Source organism: Limanda limanda, chromosome 16 (assembly GCF_963576545.1).
Source record: "Limanda limanda chromosome 16, fLimLim1.1, whole genome shotgun sequence".
NCBI classification, from domain to species: Eukaryota; Metazoa; Chordata; class Actinopteri; order Pleuronectiformes; family Pleuronectidae; genus Limanda; species Limanda limanda.
The window spans coordinates 23,925,262-23,948,036 of NC_083651.1; the positions used below are offsets into that span (position 1 = coordinate 23,925,262).

Here is a 22,775-nt window from a genome sequence, read left to right on the forward strand (position 1 = left end):
ATGTTATTTTTGTGATTTCTCATCTATTAATTATCTAAGCCTGATAGGTTTTTACAGCAATATTAATATTCATGTGCTTTTTTCATCTCACCCTTATAAAAACATTGCAAATGATTTGCTTTTAACTGGTAAAACTTTGTAATGTCACTGTAATTTTCAAGTAAAAAATGGTTTGATTATGGATTACAGTTAATAACTAACCAAGGTATGTGTTTGTGTATGTAAACAAATCAAAAGACTATGCATGTACAATGTGTGGCATGGAAACATTACAGTCACTCAGACAAAACAGGCTCAATACCCTGAACTCATATCATGGTTAGGTGTTTTCTTTCTAGGCACTGAGCTAAACTGGGAGCAACTACTGGTGAAAACGTTGCTAATTGTACTATACTGTACAGTGCAGAAGGTTGTGCAATATAACACCAATAGGTCAAATAATGCAGCTTTGTGCAATCAGGTTTCCTGCCATAGTCTGGTAAATATGTGTCATTAAGAGACTCCTGTTGATTTCAGGCCCGGGGGTTTCAGACCGAGGCTGACCTCCCCGCGGACACCGCTGCTTTTCACCTTTCGGACAAAGGGCTGCTGACTCAGCAGAGGCGCTTTCTTTCTCTCTCTTTTCCACTCCCTCTCTCTTTCTCTCAGGAAACTATTACGATCTACAGTGGCTGCATTGAAGGGAGGAGGCTGGTGAGGTGTTGACTGCTTCTCTTTTGTGTTACAGTAAAGGAGCCGCTGTACTTAAGTATAACTGATGATAATAATAATCGGATAAATAAATAAATCAGGGGGCAGCTCAAGATGGAGTTTAGCTACGTCACTTTACAGCATATTAGCAGCACCTACTGTATTTTACAGGCCGTACAAACCGATTACTCTTGTTGGTTCGTGAGTCTTTTCCTTATTCTACGAGTGTTTCTTATGTATTTGTGGTTTTATGGATCAAAAGTGAAGAAGAGTGGAAAAGAAGACTTGAACTGAGCAGGTCTTCAATCATGTCCTTTCCCCTCAAGGTCTCTCAGACATTTCTGTGTGTGTGTGTGTGTGTGTGTGTGTGTGTGTTTGCATGTGACTGTGCTATCTACAGTAAATACAGCATGTTTGTAGACTGTATGCATGTGTTTGAGAACATGTGTGTGAAACGTCCCTCTGTTATGCAGAAGTGTAGGTTTAAGTAACTAGAAAGACAGAGATGAGGGAATAGAACAGGAGGCAGTCAGGATGTGTATGATGTGTGTGTCTGTGTGTGTAGAATTGCTCTTTTGGTCAACAACTCTCACTCAAAACGTTCATAGTTCCTTGTCTGCCTCACACGGGGCACCATGTCCCTCAGGAGTCTGTGGAGACAGAAGCATAATCTCATTGGAAAGTGAGGAATCTAGTATCTTAGCCTGGTTTAACACAAGTCACCCTAGATAACACAAAGCTTTAATATGATTAATAGAATAATGATGGCACTGGAATGCACCTGGAAGAAACAATGAAATAGGTCTAATAAATGTAGAGGATTGTTGCTAGCTTATCTCTTACTTGACACCGTATCCGAAAATGAGGAGTGCCATGAGAACTCCGATGGTGCCGTCCAGGAACCAGACATCGGGATGCTGCTTGTAGACTTCAGCACTGATCAGAATTGAAAATCCCATGACAGCTCCAATCATAGAGTTAAAGGCTGTGACACACAGAATGTGGAAAATATTAGGCCATGTCTACACAGAAATGAACATGGCCAATGATCTCAGCACTTTACAGGGCTGTCAGATATTGGGTTTAATACAACTCTGTATGCCATACTGTTCCTTATCCATAATTATTTATTGAGGTGACTTTAGTTCCTCCTTTATTGTAAACTAATCTACAGAAGTGTGCGTGGTAATAATACTATCACTGAAAAATAGTTGTGTTTCCAAATGGTGGCAGTATTCCTTTAAACAAACCTGTAGCGTGCAGGTGGCAAATGACGGATATTTTTGAGTGGTTGAGTGTTGTGTTGCTATTTTTTAAAAACCTCAAAGATATAAATGTCCATATGGACTACTGTAATTGTTGACTGTACTTGAGTTACCCTCTATGTTCTTCCATAATTACATTTCTCCTTGTGAAAGCGTGCACTATGCGTTATTGTCTGGCCTGCAGAAGGTAAAGTCTTGAGGGAAATAAATCCTGGCTCTGAGAACAGCAGACTCAGGTTTACTAGATTGATGTGTTGTGCGTTCTGAGACCTGAGTATTTCAGTGTATGTTGGTGAATGTGTGAATGTGGGTGTTGTACTTTTGTTAACTTGTGTCTATGAGCCACTAGTGATAACCAATTACTTCTTTCAATTCAGTTGTATAAGCAACTTAAACCATTGAATACATAAAGGCTTACTGTGTTTTGTGGTTTTGGTTAAATTATTTAAGATACTGTTTTCTTTTGATTTTCACACTTGTTTTTATTTGTGTGAGGTTACTGTGTTCTTATCCTGCCCCTGGCCTGTCAAACTTAATTTAATTTGAATGACATTATTGTCATTACTTCTACTCATCCCAGGGGCAGTTCCAGCTTCCTTTGTACTTTGCGTACTGACACTTTTAAAGCATTTATATTGAGCATATGAAATGTGTTTTTGAAATATGTTGTTAATAATTATGTTTATGACCACTTTGCATTATATAATTATTGCTATTATTTATTGCCAAACAATGTAAATATTTAGAAATTAGAATTTGATGCAAATGTTTGAATTCAACTATCTTATATATATATAAAATTAATACATCAAGGTGATTTTCTGTTTATGCATATTTTTTGTTACTTCCTCTTTTATTTTGTTACCTACCCTTGTCTCTCGTTTCAGATCATTTAACTTCCCTTCCTCCCCACTGAGGGTTTGGTTTTCGCCGTTATTAGTTTCACCCGGCAACATTTTTCTCTCTCAAAACCAACACAACTGAAGTGACTGACCCTATTAAAAACTGATCCCATAAGTGAAGAGTGATGTTCTGCTCAGTATAGATTCAGATAATAAAAGTTAACTCAGAAAAATACTACTTTTCTAGAGCAATTGTACAGTCTGATGAATGACTATGATTGTTGTGGTATTGCATGTGTCTGTATGTTGCATCCTACCATCAGTGAAAAGTGCCCGACTAGTAAGCACTCTTCCCAGCATGAACTTGGCCACGGCCAGCAGAATACAGGTGAACCCGCTCACTATGGACACACTGAAGAGGAAGTCATCCTGTGGAAAGACAGGAGGAGAGAAGCTGCATGAAATACGCACGTCGAATGATAGAACAGGAAGCAAAGCAAAAGAGCACAACAAACAATTGGTTGTGAGGACAGCACCATCATTATCAGCAAGACTGAAGGACCCACAGCTTTACCCATTAATAAAATATGCAGACTTGACTTGGCGTGTCAACCCAAGGACAACGAGAGGATGCCTCAAAGTGCAGCGGGGTGTAGTGTTGTCAGCATTAGTCTCAAACAGGCTCAGCAAAAAAACAACGCATGACCCAGGAGTATCTCCCTTTCACATTTAATTGGCTGCGGAGATGAGAAGAAGGAAAAGAAAGGAACAAAGAGTGCCATATAATTTAACCTCCAACCTCCCAACCACTGAATAGTAGTGATGGTTGTCTTGGGCCTCTGCTAACACACAGAGTCAAAATACTTGCATTCTGTTGCTAACCTGTGTCCTTTAATCTTCTCTTTGCAAAAGCAACTGCACATTTTTCTGAGGACTAGTTGGGACTGTGTGGGTGGAGAAACTAGTTGTCTTCTCTATGTGACACCACAGCTGTCTGCACTGGAGTTTGTATTTGCACAAATAATATGATGTTCTGTTCAAATAGTAATGCGACTGTCGGCGCGGCAGTGATGTGCTCCAGTGTGACTCAAGTGGATGTAAAATGCTTTCACATGTCTGCCTGAAATAAACTGTCTGACAAGCATCTGCACATTAATTAAAAAACCTGCACTATGTATTTGTATTGTGAATATTCTGCAGCTCAAATGCTTTACAGGGGTTAATTTCTTTCTGCTTATATAAGTTTATATGTCTGTAAAAATGGATGTTGATTGCAGATCTGAAAAGTGAAGCCAATGCATTGGTGCCTGAAACCTGCACTCTCTCAAATGACCAACAGAGGGCCACTCCAGAGAATGCAAAAAGAAGTCTATAAAAAAATTAACTCTGGTGATGTTCATTTAGTAAATTATGGTCCCATTCAGAGTCAAATAGATGATAAAGCCAATATGCATTAGAGCATGGATAATGTGTGATTGACAGCTAGCACTGTCCAATGGGTGCAGGTCACAGGTGTAAGTAAGTTGGGGTACAGCGTCTTTGAGCTCCGTCAGGTCACTTCTGGATTTAAAGAAAATAAGACGGTGCCGGACAAAACGCCAAACTTCAGGCTTCAAAACAAGAGTTTGAGAGAGTGGAAGGACAGGTTTCCCTTTCTGTTCCTCACAGGTGATCCCTCATGTGTATATCTGCTTGTAGCATCAGTATGTGTAGCCATCTCTCGCTCTCCAGCAGGCGAGGAGAGCCAATCTGAGTTCTCTGTGTTTTCATCAGCTGCTGGATGCAGACAGCCTGCTATGAGAGCAGAAACCCAGGACGTGAGGGGGATGAGGATTCCTACATTTTCTGCAATGCTCCGTCTACTCATGAGATTTTACAGGCCAATATGTCAGAGGTATAACAGCACTTTACAGTCCACGTATTGTGCAGCAGATTTAGTAAGGATGTTGGATTTACTCAAGAACAGTGTGTATTCCACAGGGCTCATTCTGTCCTATAGACATGTAGAAACTGAGCACATATGATAAATCATCTCTGACTGCGGTCTGATGAAGACATCTGCCAAAACGTCTGTTGCAAAACGTCTGAACACATGACCAAGCAGATGAAAGATAGACACGTTAATGGAGGGAGACAGACTGGGTGAGCTTGTAGGGAGAGGTTAAGGAAAGAGAGATGAAAGAGGGCTGAGGGAAACAAAGAGAGATAGGATGTGGAAGGAGGGAGGGGGGGGGTTAATAAACGAATGAGGCAAAGAGAAATTCTGGACAAATGAGACTAAGCTTAAGAAGACGCCAGACTTTAAACCACCACATCTACAAATTCAGAAAGACAAGATATCTCTTCAATACATAGATGATCAACTACATGCACTGGGTTACATACCCAGGATACAGAGTTTCTATTCTGTTATCAAGCAGAAAAAGAAGGAGAGGTAGGTAGGACAGACGGTGTTGGCAGGAAGCAATTGGAGTATAAAAGGAAAAGATGAGGGATAGGAAAAGGGAGCGAGCTGCTGAAGGGACGTCGGGGAGCGTCAGTGAGACAGACAGTGGTAATAGGCTCTTGCTTGTGTCAGGAAGCTCCTCTGAGGCCAACCACCCACAGTTTCTATTAACATAATGGCACTGGAGCATCAAACACAGTCTGCGGAGAAGCTGCTGCCCTCGTTCTGCCTCTCCACCGGCTCCGTACTCTCTCTGGTTTATGGTTCAATCATAACAAGCACACACTTAAAGAGAAGAGGACACACACTTTGTTTGTCCACTATGATAATGACACAATCTCACATGAAGCCTCCCCACATTCATCCTTCCCTTAAATCTAGCCGACATAGGCTTCTCCTTCTAATCCATGTGTCTGAACTGAGTACCCTGTTAGTCTGTTGCTATATTTACTTTTACTTTAAGGGAGTAATCGATTATTAATTTAGTTTTAAATTACCACATGTCCTATTGATATAACTTAGCCTATTTATAAAAATGGAGGTTGTGCTTATACGCTGAAGCATCTGAGAAACAAATTTGTTGGAAATAAAAAATTTAAAACAGTTATATAACTTAATTTATCATAATGACTTTGGGGGCCACAGGCAAAAGGGACCTTGGGGGCTATAAACAATTATCATTGCTGCTGACTAGCGCAATAATCCATTGACCCTTCTCAGCTCAGGGACACAGCTACTAGCAAGGTACAGGGCACAACATGGAAGATAAGGTTCAAAGAGTTATAAACAAAACAGGTTTGAATATGTATTTAAAGAAAAATCTACTTTACAAATGGGCTATGAGGAAGGAAACTGATTTAACAACTATGTGAGGCACCAAACATAGACAGACCTTTTTTATTTATTAACAAATAGACTCCACAGGGTTTAGATAAACTCTTTAAATGCTGTCAAATGAATGAATAAATAATGATGGTACCCCAAGTCTCAAATGTCCTCTAATTAGAGTGTGTGTTGACTTTAAACATCATCAACAGGGGGGAGTGAAGATACTGTGGGTGGTGAGGGAGCTGCTGGCTCTTTAGCTAAATCAGGAAGTGGATCTTAGCTTTTAAGCGACGCGATAGGACACTTCAGTGAGGAGGATTTGGTGGCATCTTGTGGTGAGGGTGCAGATAACCCTAACCCAGATTGCAGATTTGACTTGGTGCCATGGCTTCACTGGTTAGTTAGTCACCTGGACAGATTGTGAGGGTTAAATATTTGACAAGCCAAAAAACAGGGTTCAAAGTAGAGAACTGGAAACGACGTGCTGGACACTCCCCAAAGAGAGTGAGGGTGGAAGAGCTGGGCAGTGCCCCAGCAACAGAAGGAAGAGCAGTTTTCAAGCCTTATTCATAGTCTTAACACCTCTAGAGAGCTGTGTGTGTGTGTGTGTGTCTGTGTGTGTGTGTGTGTGTGTGTGTGTGTGTGTGTGTGTGTGTGTGTGTGTGTGTGTGTGTGTGTGTGTGTGTGTGTGTCTCTGTGTGTATGTGTCAAAGAGGAAAAAAGGAAAACAAGTCAGGTGGAGGGAGACAAAAACTCTGACGTCTAAAAAGCAACGGCACAGAGCTAAAAAAAGACACAGAGCCCACAAGGATAAATGATGCGTCTGTGTGAGTTTGCCTGTGTGTACAAGTGCTGGGTGTGTTTGCCCTGATTCAAACTAAGTGGGTATTGTTCATATTCATCTATTTTTGAATGTCTATATAAATGTGTGTATGTGGGGTGCAGGCTGCCTGGAACTCACACACACACACCTGCATCTGTGTACGCCTCTTATTGTTTCATTATGATTAAATGAATAACTAGCATACTTACAACTATGTAAGAGCTGCTCTCGACCTGGATCGGACAAACCAGATCTTTTGCTGTGTGAATCTTTTCTTTTTTGTTATAATGACATAAGGTGTGGAATTGCCCTCAGTCTGACATCACATCACAACTGGCTCACTGAGATATACATCAATATTTTGACAGTTCTAAAATTATCACAGTCAGTTTCTGGAATCACTTGATAGTGCACTATCTGGTACTTATGGCTTTGAATTTTGAATGAGAAATAAATATATTATGTAGCCTCACCATGGAACATCATGCTCATGGCATGTGCACTACTTTCTACTCACAATTAACCAATAGAATTACACTACAGCTGTGATGATGATGGAAAAACCACTGATAATTAATTCAGCCTGAACTTGCTGCTCATTAAAGAGCAGAACACTAAGTGTCCATTATTTCGGGAATAGAGAGCAGGAGATTACTTCCCGACATAACTTCTATAAGAAGTAATATCGTCTATCTTGAAGCAATGATGACAATAGTTCAGGTACAGGGTTATGGTTAAGGTTAGATAACAAAACTGAGGTAAGGTAAAGATTGTGTGTATGATTATAAATAGAAAAGCCTAAATTAAGTATTGGTCTAAGATGTGATCTGCAGCAGAATCAAACCTATCACCTCCACATTTTCACCTTTTTACTAAAACTACTGTACATACTGCACATTAAACACACATGTTGAAATTGTTTTTTTATGCATATTGGGTTTGTGCGTGTGTGTGTGTGTGTGTGTGTGTGTGTGTGTGTGTGTGTGTGTGTGTGTGTGTGTGTGTGTTCTTACCACTTCTGGGAGCATCTTGGTTGCCAGATTATGGATTGCCTTTCCAAGGATGCACAAGGACGAGAGAACAAACACGACCCCAAGAACTACACACGCTCTGTAAGAGACAGAAAGACAGGGCAAGTTTTAGGTTGTTCCACAAAGTGGAGCCAAGCAACAACTTTAAAAGGTTGACACTAGCACAGTGACACTTGTCTCCCAGTGCTTGGGTATTTCACCTGCATTTGAATCAATATCAACTATTTGTTTATCAATAAATCTAGGTGACGGTGAGTTGAATGGTGGTCTACAAGATGCTTGCATATGTACTCTCTCTTGTTCTTATTTTAATGGAATAAGATATTTAATCTGTGTCCCTTGCTTTTGCATTTAAACTGTCTCTTCCTCTGACACATTCTGAGCCCATCTTTCTCACCACAGAGCAGAGACACTGTAGCTTGACAAGTGCAGCGATGTGGTGTTTCCCGTGTTTTCCCCTGGTTTTGATGGTTGAGGTAAAACTGTAGTAATTCACTGAGAAAAAGGCAACTTTTTGCTTCTCTTCTTGCCTTGAAAAATCTCTTTAATTTCGTGGCAATTCCGAGTTTCAGTAAAACAAATTAAACTATTATTGCTGTAAAGTGCTATAGGCATGCATGCATTAAAAAAAGGAACTGGGCAACTCCTGCAGACCACATAGTTAACATTATAATGGGAGACAGACTTTACTCTCCAACCAACAACATCATATCTCTTCATCAGCTCAGCCCTAACTTTCTCAAATGGGTGTAAATATCTCTCTGTCTCTTTGGCATCTACGTGATATGCGTCTGTTGTTTGAATACAGCACATGTGGATACGTGAGAGAAAGAGTCTGTGTGTGTGTGTGTGTGTGTGTGTGTGTGTGTGTGTGTGTGTGTGTGTGTGTGTGTGTGTGTGTGTGTGTGTGTGTGTGTGTGTGTGTGTGTGTGTGTGTGTGTGTTAATGGATGGTAGAGTGGCAGATTGATCTCTCATAATCTGCCACCCAAGCCGAGGTGCTGGAGTAAGACGAAGGAGGCTCTCAGCGACCTGACAGCCACTTGATGAACTCTCCTGAGCTGGCGCGGCCCTGACAACTGATTGGTGGAGGCGAATGTTAAGCAGTGATGTACACTCTTATAACAGTGGGTTACTCAGTTCAATAAGAAATGAATAAACAGACATGCTAAAAAACTTTATTTCTGAGCTCCGGGTATTTGCCTAAAACAACGGAAAAGCCTAAAATAACAGGGCTTGGTAAGTAACATGAAGTGTAAAAATGTCAGTAATAAATCCAGCAAACTCTTGATATGAAAGAGGAGTAGGATGGAGAGACAAGGCCTGAGAAACAGATCACTACACCTCTCTGCATCCATTCATCCTCACATCTATTTATCGCCAACACCTGCAGCAGATGCTAGATGTTCACATCATAATCAATTTAATCAACCCTTGTTGTTCCATCAATTTGTAGACACGACACACAGGAAAGGAAAGATAAATGTAACTGATAGATTGGTGAAGACATGAATATAAACAGTGATGAGAGGAAGCTCTTCCGTTAAAGCAGATTTGGTTTCCTTGTTTTCTGCCCTATTTCCCCTTTCTTCTTGCGTGCAGTTGGTCCCCGTTTGGTCCGTGTGCCTTTCTGGCTGTATGTGGCAGTTTGTTATTATGTGTTTGCCTGATCTCCCAGTGTGTAGGTTCACCTGCCTCCTTACAGCACCTCTGTTTGGATCCCATTGTTTTATATGAAACATCTTAAAGCTTCATCCCTATGTTTACTTCCTGGTTTGCACTCTTTCTCCACTTGGTTCCTAACCAATTCATCATTAACCTCATTAACATCAACATTAAGTTCAGCGCTGTGTTCTGTACTCACATGTACTCTCTGTGTGCAGAGTGCACCGCTGCTGCGTTGCTGTAGCGCCAGAGGACAATGAATGATGACATGACGTCCAGTGAGGCATCAAACTGCAACAGAAGAAAAAATCAAGTAACCAAGGAGAGAAAGGAAAGAGCGGGAAGCTGGAGCATTAGAGTTAGTTAACATCTTTGCATGGGAGTAACTCTCAAATGGGTTTTTGAAAATGTCCCATCTTTATCAAGAGCATGTCCTTTCAGTTCAACTGTGCTGACTTTACTTTCTTTTAAAGGCTCCATATAGGTGGTTGCCACAGTATATGACTTTGTGCTTGATTTTCCAAAAAACAGCATGATCATTATCTTCATCATCACATATAGAAACCAGTAAAATCATTGTGTAAAGATACCCATGATGAGCTGCTGTGATCTAACCCCTCTGAACTGTGGTCTCTCATAAATAGCCAAGCACTTTCTAATTAAAATCTGCTCTTAAATAAAGAGATAGCTCGCACTGCAGATTACAGCTCATTACATTTCATTCACGTTATGCTAATCACATTTTTCTGTGTGTTGATGATTTTCTCTGATTAGTTCTTAAACTAATCACACTCTCAAGTCTCTTCTTGAAGTGGTGAGAAGCTTTATTTTGGCAAAGGGCAGCAAATCTCTCCAGCAAACACAAACAGCAGTTTGACATTCAACCTGGGCTGTGAGAACAGTCTCTGCCCTGTTACCTTGGAGACAAAGGGACCAATAACCCTTTGGATAGCGAGATTCATTAATAAATCACCGGGACCCAGGTTATGACTAATTGATCAATGAAAATGGAGGAAAAAAGTAAGGTGGAACTCACGGCAAATCCAAAGGCTGAGGCGCTGTGTCTCATGAATGATAAAGCTGTAGAAAGAGAGAGGGAGAGGGAGAGGGAGAGGGAGAGGGAGAGGGAGAGGGAGAGGGAGAGGGAGAGAGGAGAGAGAGAGAGAGAGAGAGAGAGAGAGAGAGAGAGAGAGAGAGAGAGAGAGAGAGAGAGAGAGAGAGTTTGTTATAACATTAACATAAAGGAGGGTTTGAGAAAACATCTGCTTGATGGTGTTAGATTACTCATATCAGGAGCACAACATATATATACTGTATATATACACACACACAACATATACATATCCACATGCCACAAGGGAGACAGTCAACTCTCAATCTGTGTGCAGGAAGGAAAACTTATTCAGTGTTCAAAGCCCAACATCTTGCTTCTGGCCATGAATCACTCACTGTTTAGTCTCCACCAACTAATGAAGAAACTGTCAGGCTCTGCAGCAGCTGCTGAATTCTCCTCTATACGTTAACGTTTTATGTTTAAATAGCTGCCTATTGCATCGGTAAACAACCAGGCTGATGACAGTGCTGAACTCAAATGTTGCTGTAGCCAGTAAAACCAACATAATGAGTTAAGAGTTTAGATATTAGTATGTGGAGCTGAGGGAAACTGCAGAAGAGATGTGGGATAATTCTCAGTCACATGAGCAACACCTTTTAAATTAGACAAAGCCATTTGATCCATTTTTCATATAAAAAATATGTGCTTCTTTAAATTCTTCATATTATTAATCACGTTCACGTTTTTATTTGCATTGAGGTATTAGATGTTGTTATGTATAAGCTAAATAAGCTCATAAAAAAAAGGGTGTAGCTGAGTGATTTCTCGATGGAATTACATTACTTAATAAATAATAAACACAATTGTGGCATTTTGTGAAGATATAGTTTTGTTATACAACAAAAATCCTTCAGTCAAAACCATCTGAAGGCTCCAGCGAGTCTGAATGCACAGTGTTTTCATGGAGCTGAGGAGGACTTTACTTCACATTTGTTGGAGAGCACTCCTCTATCCCACCTTTGCTATTTTGCCCTTCTGTCCGTCCTTGTGTTTCTTTCTCTCTCTCTCTCTCTCTCTCTCTCTCTCTCTCTCTCTCTCTCTCTCTCTCTCTCTCTCTCTCTCTCTCTCTCTCTCTCTCTCTCTCTCTCTCTCTCTCTCTCTCTCTCTCTCTCTCTCTCTCTCTCTCTCTCTCTCCCTCATCCCCATGTTTTCCGGACAGCGTCTCGGGGGACACCATATCGGCTGTTAAATCACCATGGTAACAGGAGATTCGAGGGCAAGCTGGGACTCGGTTTGAAGTAAACAGAGCTTTCATCGCTCCGCTCGTTCTTTGTCATCTCAATCTTTTTCTCCTGATGTCCCTTTTCTCTGCAACTGACAGATTATTAATTCATTTGACACAGATCTCTTTCTGTGTTTCTTTCTTATCCTGTCTCAATGTCTCTCACCACCACATCGTTGGGAGTTGGACTTATTGGCTGATTTGTCTTAATTATTTTCTGGCAACACCTTTCTATGTTACAGTGCCAGGAAATTGAGTGACACAGCATTTTGCCTGGTACTGATGAATACTTATAGAACCACTAATTTTAAAAAGAGCAGCTTCACTTCACTTAATTTACATAAAAACAGAAACACAGCACGGAAAACAAAGAGAGAAAAAGAAGTGAGCAGAAGGAAAAGAACAACATAGAGGGAAGAGGGGACATTGAAGGGAGCGGAGAGGAGAGGCCAGACCCCGGATACAAGACAGCTGGTTCCACTCAGGCCGGGTGCGTAACACATGACTGCCCACCAGGGCACACTCGCACACACACACACATATGCTGTCTCTCTGTTTCTCGCTCTGACACCATCACCCCGAGTCTCCCTCTCTCTTCTCCAAGTCTCTCAATTGTCTTCTCTCTCACGTACGAGCTCGATGTCTGTCTCTCACACGCAGAGTCTCTGGAGACCTCTGACCCATCTGGACAGTCCAGAAACGCAGCCGAGAGGCGAGTGCGGTTGATTATACGCAAGAACCAAATACAGGCAAATCAAAACAGGGTGCCGCTTCTCTCCCTTCTGCATGTCATGTCATGATGGGTTAGCCTATTTTCCTTTGTCCATTTTGGTCTTGTGAGGCTTGTGAGCTTGTCAGATTTGCAAATATTTGATAGCAAAGCCATGTTGTGGAACATTCTGCTTTGTGCATACATTACATATGTTCTTAACAAACCTCTAAAGTCATGCTTTACTTGCAGAGGCCTCAGCTTTAACCATGAATCTTAAATTAAGCAAGAAACCATTAGATTGGGGATGATTACCTCTTTCTGGAACCCTTGAGCTACAGCTACAGAATACTGGTCGCCTGTTTTATCAAATGTATTAATATTGAACATATTGCGTGTCCAAATCACACCAAATTCAACAGGGCACTTCCTTCAACCCTTAACAATACACATGCCAAGCATGACACCAATAATATGAACGGTTCTCGAGATATGCCTTCCACATACACACAAACAGAGATTCTGGAATTGGTAGATGAAAAAGAGATGCATGATATGTCACAGGGAACCTAACAGCAGACAAATCTTTTAATGCTTATTACTCAATGGAACCCTTCTCCAGGAGTTTCAAGTTGCTACAAGAGCCAAGCCAATATATATGTCGTAAAAGTGAAGGTGTAATCTTCTAGAAAACGAAGCTAAACAATTCACATCTCTTTCTTTCTTTAACCCCACATGCCCTTTGTTATAAATCTTGTGATTTTTCACTACCGGGTGAACATGCAGTAACATGGTGGGTTGTGACCTGTGGTTATTGGCACGTGGATGCATAAAGCCTTTGTGTGTGACCGTCTACATTCCAGTGAGAGGCTCTGGTATGAGAGTTCAGAGTAGCACCGAGCCAGAACCCTGTCATGGTTTTAACCTCGTTTTGTAGGTTTCCTCAGATACACTCTGATATCACTGCTCAGGAACAGATGCCATAACAAATCGTCTGTGCTGTGTAATAAATAATTTATCTGAATCTCTGGATTCAAAATCGATGAAGTGAGTCAGCTAGAATGCTAATCAACACTTTACTGGGGGAAGCAGTCTGCGCATCTTTTTTTCCGCAATGTTTGAACACGAGTTCAGCTCCATAAAGAACAGATGTCCCCCCTCTCTCTCTGTCAAACTCATTTGGGAAGCAGTTAAATCTCCTCTGCTACATCACCACCTTGGGGCGTGTTTCTACTTTCATGCACATCATGTCTGCCCCAACTTTGGTATGTTGTAAAAAAGTAACTCAGTTCAGCTTTTATACACAAGGTCATCAAGCCAAAAGAATCCTCTCTTGAAGATGTACGTTTCGGGCAGTTAGCTCTCAGCAAATCGATGCCTCTCACAGGGAGAGCAGACATTACTCTGTGCAACATCCTTTGGGTTGTTAGTTAATCAGGGAGGCAAGTGTGCATGACCGGTGCTAACAAGAATGGTGGAAAAAAAAAGATGGAAGGGAGGGAAGGAGGAGGAAGTGTGAGTGGAGCGAGAAGGGAGGGAAAGGGGAGAGGATGGGAGAAAACTCTCAAGGATCTGGAGGAAATGTAAAGAGGTTACAGGGATCAGGAAACGTAGGCCCACTTATCCACTGGGAAGGTTCTGGTTGGCTTCTGTGATGTAATTTTTCATGATGGCACCACCTTCTCCAAAGGACAGCACAAAATTATTGACTATATCCTTGTATGTTTCTTCTGGCCAATTTCTCATGTCATTCTTTCAGTTGCTATTGGGGCGATCCTCATCATCACATCATCTGATCCTCTCAGGTTTGTTTAAGTGTGCTCCCACGAATTGATGATATTATCCAAGTCAGTTAATTTACTGCAAACTAATGAAAACAAATTTTACTCCCAGCCGGCTGCAAATTAGTTTTTGTTATTTGCTTCTGTTTACACCACCTCGCCCTGCAGGCTTTTGAGTGTAAAGACATGGAGCTAAATAAGGTCCATTGGAACAGAGGAGGACAGAAATGGAAGCAGTGTGAGGATCAATGGGGTTGAGGGATGAGAAGAGGAAGATGAGAAGGTGCACGAAGAAGCAAAAGCACAAAAAAAACTCAACAAGAGTCCCATACTGTGTGTGTGTGTGTGTCTTAGTGAGCAAATACACATCGTATATAAGTGTTTTCCATCAGCTCCCAGGTCTTTGTTATTGTTTGGCACCTTTATCCACTACGAGAGAGCACAACAATAATCCTAACCTGATCCTCCCAGTTTACGGCCGTCACACACGTGGCCGTGAAGTTTCCCTTTTTTTGTGTGTTTCTGTTCTGTGCTGTTCCTTTCTGCTTCACGTTCCCCACGGTCCACTTCTGATGTCCTGCCAACACCGACACTCTTCACCATTTAGCCGCAACAACGACTGCGACTTGGCAGCGGTTAAATCCTAATTAGCAGTGAGTTACGCAAGAGCCGGGGCCAGAGCCAACACTTAACACCCAGGCTCTCTCACTCACTCACTCTCTCTCATCTGTCTGTCTCCACCAATGTTATGGCAGAAGAGACATCGAGCAGCATAAGAGTTAAATATCAGATTCTAAAGAATTAAATGATTGTATTATTATGTTTGAGATAAGATATTTGAGTGTAAAGTAAACCCAAACAGCTCACATGAAGAATATACCAAATGCTGCCCAAACTTACTTAATAAAGTAATCTGTCAAAACAAAATTTTTCTGTATGCTGTAAATATTTATTCCAATTATGCCCTGCAGGGGGATTAGTGATTTATCATCTGACAGATCTATCTAGAGCTGCTTTCAGACATGCACTGAACAATAGAGAATATCTCTGGACAGGTTGTGTATAAGAACAAAGCATCATTTACGACACTGATGTCGTAAACATGATTTTTCTTACGTACTTTATGTAGGAAAGAGAAACTGTCCCATCTTTGCATATTAAAACTATTAAATTAAATGGTGTGTTTGTGTCTCAGCCCAGGACACTAAAACTAGATTTAGTAGTTAAAAAAGGCTATAATTGTCTTTGACTTAATATCTCATTGAAAATGATACTGACTGTGATGGTTCTAAACATATAAATGTGTTCAATCTCACTGTTCACACTGGACTCATGTCTGAGTCTTTGTCCAGCTGCGTGCAGACAGGCCCAGTCACACCTCCTCCTGTTCCAGCATCCATCAAACCACCTCTGCTGCTGACTGCATGAAAACAGTCCATATCGAATTAGCAGAATCATTTGCAGCCAAAACGGAATGTAATTACGTCCCCTTCTCTGTTCCTCAAGGGCAAAGGCTCAATTCTGGGATTCGAAACTCAATTACATCACAAGGAGCCAAGTAATCATCGGGGAGACGAGGGTGCTTAGAGGTGGGAGGTAGGAGATGAAGGAAGAGGCAGAGAGGGCAGCAGATGGACAGACAACTGGAGTGAGACGGAGAGGCAGTCACTGCGGTTACATGTGTCCGATTGAAACCCGATTTCTGGCGTTGTCCGGTTTCAATCGAAGATCCATGTCATGTAACTCCACAAATCTAGATTTCTTGTGTCCGACTGAAGTCGGATAACCACCCCCAGATAAGTAGATCGGATTTGGCTGTATATCGGACAACGCGCGCATGTAACTCTGGAAGCTAGACAACAACTGGAGATGACGTCTTTGCGCATGCTTGAGATCCTGCCCCCCCCCCCCCCCCTCCCTGGTTGGACCCGGAAGTCGACAGTTAGATAAAATGACGCTGCCCGGTGCCGGCCGGCACAAACAAACAAACAAACCATTCTAATCAAATGCGTCGTTCGCATTCGCAGTACTCCTAGAGTAAACATGCACAACATCATGTAGAGGGACGTAGCTTCACCTTGCTCTCCGTTCGTCATCTTTCTCGCATGCTGAGTTGAAGGCTGTTGTTGTTTTTTGTTGTTAGTGGTGACGAGGTCAAGCGGAAATGGCTGTATCACCACTAGCTGTAATGAAAACAGCGCCACCTATCGTAGCGGGGTATGAAATGCTTTCGGACAAGAGTCGGATTTCTCAGTGCCATGTACCCTGAGATAGAGCAGTTAACCCCCCATGGATAGAGAAACCGGGCTTCAGCCGAAATCGGGTTTATGCCATCATGTAAACGTAGTGAGTGAGGGAGAGAGAGAGCAGCTGAAAAGACAGAGAGAGAGAGAGAGAGAGAGAGAGAGAGAGAGAGAGAGAGAGAGAGAGAGAGAGAGAGAGAGAGAGAGAGAGAGAAGAGAGAGAGAGAGAGAGAAGGAAGCCACTCTTCTCCTGCCAATCAGTGATTCTCTGAACTTCCAGTCTAATCCAGGTGACTCATCTGTGTTAGTGCTGTAAAAAAAAAAAAATCTCCCCATAGACTCCTTTATTGAAGCTGAGGAAAACCACTTAACCATCCCAAGATGAGGGGAAGGGATTGGAAGTGTGAAGTACGGTTGTGTGGTTCACCAGCAGCTCATTTCATTATCACACTGTGCGGTGATGCTAGATGTGTTATATTATATGTGATGAGAAGGGACGAGCAACAAAGGCAGGTGATTGACAGGTGAGAGACAAGAGTAAGAGAGCTGGACGGAGAGCAGAGGAAGGGAGGAGGTTTTACAGAGAGTGATGGGGGGAGGGAGGACAACGAGGACGAATTATGCATCATTAAAAGTGAATCTGGCAAATAAACAGGGTTTGTATGCAAATGCACATGTCTGGGCTGAAATAGAAATTGTGCAACAGGGTTGGAATGGAATTTTTTTTTCCCTGTTCCATTATTAAAGTTTGGTTTTAATGGGTTGAGGCAGAATCTCAATTTCAACCAAAACTTAAACTTTCACTCACAGACACTTTTAGTCAAAACATGTGCAAGGTGACCTAGTGCAGCTATTTGAGTTTGTGACAGTAAAACTCAAATGAAACATACTGAATATTAAAAATTATGTAAAACCCCTGAGAGAATCGGCCGCAAATAGCAATAAATCAAGTTTTATATGTAAAGCCCATATTCACTAATGACAATAAGCCTCATACAGCTTGACAAGGTGCAGTATCATCTGCCCTTAACCCAGAGTCAGACAAACCAACGAAAAGGGGGAAAACGGTAGATGAGCAGATACAATCAAACGTATTCAGGACGGGCCACAGAATGTGGATTAAGACCCATTTAGGCCAAATCTTTCAACGTGTAAATCAGGGGTTTTCTGCATAGAATAATTGCGAGGACAATTTTGTGCTGCGATGCTTCCCGATAAAATTCTGAAAAACGGGATCACTGTAAGCTGCTTTCACTTTAGAAAAACTGTTATGTGTTGACAATGTCAACAAGATCCACAATAATATATCACACAGACGGCACTTAAACCTTCCCTTGTGTTTATCTTATTTGGGATCAGAGCAACTGCCTGAAGGAATCTGTGAGAGAAGTGATATGTGAGGTCAGGGAGCTGCATGAATGGGAGCCTGTGAAGACGATGATGCTTTTTAGGTTGTAAATTATCCATGTGCTGATGTAAGTTTAGCTAATACTCACCCAACTGTTTCTCTAACTATTATTGGCTGCACAAGTGAGGAGCTTCAGAATCATTATCCCCTTCTTGAGGAAAGAAGAAACAGGATTTCCATGTAGCTCAGTAGAGCAAAGAGGTAATGCCATCAGATTTACACTCTGGTCAACAAAGACACATGTGGGTTCTATTTTTATATGAAACACTTGCTCCTGGCAGCTTTTTTATTTGTTATCTGCTAATATATCACATCTGTAGAAGTCCCTGAACCACATTGCACACACCATATCAGTTTCCTAATTCTGCCAGATGTTTTCAAGAAACCATGAAAAATGTTCACTGAAAAATCAAGGAAAATGTTGAAATATCTCCATCTCCTGCCAACAAGTTCAACAACCTTTCCAACAATCAAACAAGCAAACCAACAAACATATAGGGGTGGAAACATAATCTCCTTAACTGAGGTAGTAAAACCTGCAGCGATTTGATATATTAACATTTAACTGAAACCAGGATCTTTCACGAGCTTTAACCAAAGTGTTGCATCATTCAAACATGACCACCTCCTCATACCTCCTCACATCAGGTTGAATATAATCCAGCATTATTATATTTCCATTTACTACACAAGAGAAGAAAAAATTCTTTAATGTCAATTATAAGAGGACAGCCTTGAGTAAGTGTACTACCAGTTAGACACACAGTAAGAGTGTGTGTGTGTCTAAAATTGCTCATCGCTGTCCACTGAGGCAGGGCGTTAAAACAAAAGCTCTCAAGTTGCCTCCTCATTAATTAGTGGTTCTTAACAGGCAAACACACTGATTACAACACACGCACACAAAGCAACAATCAACTGCACGCAAAATACCATAATAAAGATTGTTGAGCAAAAATGAAAATCTTACATAACAAGAAATGAAACCCTCATTGGAGCACACACACACACACACACACAAACACACAACCTTTGCCTCCTCAGCAGACACATCCAACATGGTTGCAGTCGCTTGCTTAGCAGTGCAATACTGTGTTTAATAATTCAGGACCTCCAGCTCGGCCCGGCCCGGCTCTGCCCTGCACCGCGCCTCGCTGAGTTCACCCTGCGGAAAAAACCTACTGAGATTCTTCCTCTCAACCCCCCCCCCCCCCTCCCTTGTTCTCTCCTGCCTCCTTCTTTTTCAGCTCCCCCCCTTTTTTTAAGTCTTCCTTTTTCCTGTGGGTGGTCCTCTTGTTCCCTGCATGGTCTGTAAAAGAGAAATCCCTGCATTTCTCTCTGCCCATCATCCTCTGTCTTTCTCTCTTCTCCTCTTTGGTGCAGTCGTTTGTTTCATATCTTTCCATTTATCGCCCTCCTTCATATCACTTCAGGTTTACCGTTAATCCTCCATCCACACTCTCCTCCTCCCTCTCTCTACGCTCCCTATCTATTTCCATCCCTTTCATTTTGCTCAGTAATTTGTCTCCTCTGCCCCTAAACCCAACAACCCCTTTTTCCCTCGCTCATCTTTTTCTTTCCTACAGTACCTTATTCCCGACACTCCCTTTGCTTTGGCACCTCCCTCGCTCCATCAGCTCTCTCCCTTCATAGTAAGTATTGATTTGTATTCGGGCAAAACTGCAGGCGATGGAATGGGCACAGCGAGGGAGGTGCCATCTGCAGGCAGCCTGGCACTGGGGACTCATGGGGGGGGGATCGTGAGGAGATTGAGGATAGAGGAGCACACGGCTGATTGGACTCATGTTTCCTACACACCGGCAGGTTTTTAAGAGCTTCTTCCTGGAAGCGTTTGAACAGGTTAGGAAACTCAAAGTGGAGCAAACATTCTCATCCTGTGTCTTTTGTATCATGAAGGGATTCACCGCTCGACTTAGACACACAAACTCACACAGGGCTCATTATTAATCGCAGCTCGGAACATGATGCTTAACAGTTGTGCAGAAATTAAAAACCCGGCAGAGTCGTAAACGGGTGATGTTAGTATCAGTGACATGTCCTCAAGCAACTAATTTTCTCTTAATGTCCTCACAGCTGGGTGAGTTACACTGGGATGTAATCAGCCAGAGGACATCTGGTGGCAACCAATCTGACAGTTATGAGGAAATCCATTAGTGGCAGATATAATATCCTCCACAAGGCCTCCACTGCTGTTGTGTTCACTGTCATCACAGTGACAGTGTTATAGTGTTACTGTTGTTTAACTAGTTTTGATGGATGGATTGTGTGATGGAGTGATTTGTCTTGAAGTTGCAATATAAGTTTTCTCTTCTAGGAAACTTGGATCTTGTCTTGAGCTCGTGGTGACAATCACTGCATTTACCAATGACATGACAGCAGGGCTTGAAAACTGACTCTACTTTACTCTACATGACTCAGCAAGTTAATTCAGTGCAGAGACAAAAAGCCACAAGCACCATAAAGCAAGAAGCACAATTATACACATCCAAATATAAAACTGTTATATTCTTCCTGGGTCCTGCTTCATAGATGTACAATTCTCCACATTACAATAAAACAAACAACATCTAATTGAGTCCCTGTGGATATTACTTATTATGTATAAATGCATTGTGCAGCTACTGCCACAGGAACAGTCAGTATTCTTGGATAACAAGTTGCTACACACAAAGTATTGATTGATACTGAAAATAAAACAAAGATGAATCACACTAATAATTTCAGTTTCCTTTTTCCAGCAAATATCGCAATCCATTAATTTGGCAAAGTAGGTTTGTCTGAGCCTCTTCCAGAGTCAGGTTTGCATCTGTCACATGTCATTAGCTCCCCGACTCAATTGCAGTGAATCCTCCAAATAATCTCCAGCTATATTCTCACATGGGCTCATTCAGACAGTATCTGGAGTTTTAACTAAGGGCAGAAGAGTCTCTGGAGAACGTCCGGAGCCTCGGACATATGCTCATAAACTGCCCACAAGAGAATGTCAGGAGATTACCCAGAGTTCAATACACCTTGTCCATATTAGATTATTAAAATTAAATTAGATTATGTAGAGCCGCACTGGAAAACCAGGAAATATAGTCACAGTCAAGGTAATAATGTAAAAAGGGAGCGAGAGCATTTGAGTTTCATTATTAGACATAATTATTTAACCGTTTTTCCATCTCTATCCTCATTTAATTGCCTTCATGAAAAGCATAGGAACCTATCAAATATTTTCTATTCAACATTTAAAGTTAATGAACTTGGATGTTTGTGTTACTTTGAGCATCGATACTCATCAGCCCTCACACTTCCCACAACAAACTCATAGTTGAGAACTGTGAGTTCTTCCTCTGGGTCACGCAGCGCTCCCACTGGCAGACGTATAAACACCCCCCCACTGTTTACCGAACTAATTTACTCTCTTTGATATGTTTCGAGTCTTCCAGCGGGATTCAGCGAGCGATAATTAACAGAAGTCCCACCAATTCACAAACAAGACAGCCGCTGCGGTTTCCTTTGACCAGCGAGGAGGGATTCACTGTTCACACTGTGGTGAGGCAGCTAACAACTGTATCACTGCTCTGACTTGATGGGCTGCTGGGGCACAACGTCAGAGAGACAACACCACTCAAAGTTCACAGGTTCCTCCTCCTTGACAGAACACGGACCATCTACATGTTGAATAAAACCTATCCCGGTTTCTGTCATTAAAGGTAGTTTCTATTGATTCAAATGTTTCTTTTTTCGTTAACTTTTGAATTGTTTTTTGATGCAATACAAACAGGGGGAAACGTCATGATTGACAGCTGAGACTGACTCATGATTGGCCGAGGGTGTGAACGGGTGGCACTTTCATACAACAGCTCCGGTTCAGGGTCAGTGCTGCGCAGACTCTGGTTTCAAATAAAGTGAAAAGCACAAGATACATCTTTACAGTTTGAGTACCGCACACGTGTGAGAAAAACACACACACACACACACACACACACACAAATACAAACACACAAACACACAAATAATTGTTCTTATGGCAGAATGGAGTCGCACCTGAGTCCGACTGCTTCCTGCGTTAGGTTCTACCAAACACCTGAGCCATAACTCTCTCTCTCTCTCTCTCTCTCTCTCTCTCTCTCTCTCTCTCTCTCTCTCTCTCTCTCTCTCTCTCTCTCTCTCTCTCTCTCTCTCTCTCTCTCTCTCTCTCTCTCTCTCTCCTTGCCATGTAAATAATTTCAGTGTTGGTTTTCTACAGTGATAAGTGACTGGCAGACAGACGTGTAACAATGCAATAATGTTCTTTGCATTGTCCTGAACCACTAGAATTATTCATTTAACAGCTCAACAGATTTGCTCACTGAATCATTCAATAATTGACCAAAGTTCAGACCTTTTAGTCCTTCACTCACTGAACTGAAACACAGCCAACCACCATATATCTCTCATTAACCTCTCGCTTCCACAACAGGAAATTGCTGTCGCTTCGACGAACATGCCAAAGTCTTTGTTCATAATTATAGATATTTTAAAAGTTTTTTTTAAAATAACCATCAGTTGGGCTAATGTTCACTGTGTAGTTCGCTCCTTCAATGAACCACTGAACACAAACCGTTCACTGGCAGTGAAAGAGTCTGAGTCTATTCACGTTGTTTTCTGCCTATTAATTGTGATATAGACATTCTTCTGACATGCAAATGTAGTGTCATTCAATT

General features: G+C 41.7%; 1 protein-coding gene across 1 annotated transcript in view; it reads right to left on the reverse strand.

Annotated features, from left to right (window-relative positions):
* Window positions 1-1,194: 1,194 nt before the first annotated feature.
* Window positions 1,195-22,775, reverse strand: part of LOC133022114 (transmembrane protein 163a-like) — a 46,497-nt gene continuing 24,916 nt past the window's right edge. The window contains exons 3-8 of the mRNA XM_061089123.1: window positions 10,626-10,669; window positions 9,789-9,880; window positions 7,908-8,004; window positions 3,115-3,226; window positions 1,534-1,675; window positions 1,195-1,340 (exon numbers count right to left, since the gene is read on the reverse strand). Coding sequence (XP_060945106.1) covers window positions 1,280-1,340; window positions 1,534-1,675; window positions 3,115-3,226; window positions 7,908-8,004; window positions 9,789-9,880; window positions 10,626-10,669 — 548 coding nt within the window. The 3' untranslated portion in view covers window positions 1,195-1,279. The remainder of the gene's footprint in view (window positions 1,341-1,533; window positions 1,676-3,114; window positions 3,227-7,907; window positions 8,005-9,788; window positions 9,881-10,625; window positions 10,670-22,775) is intronic.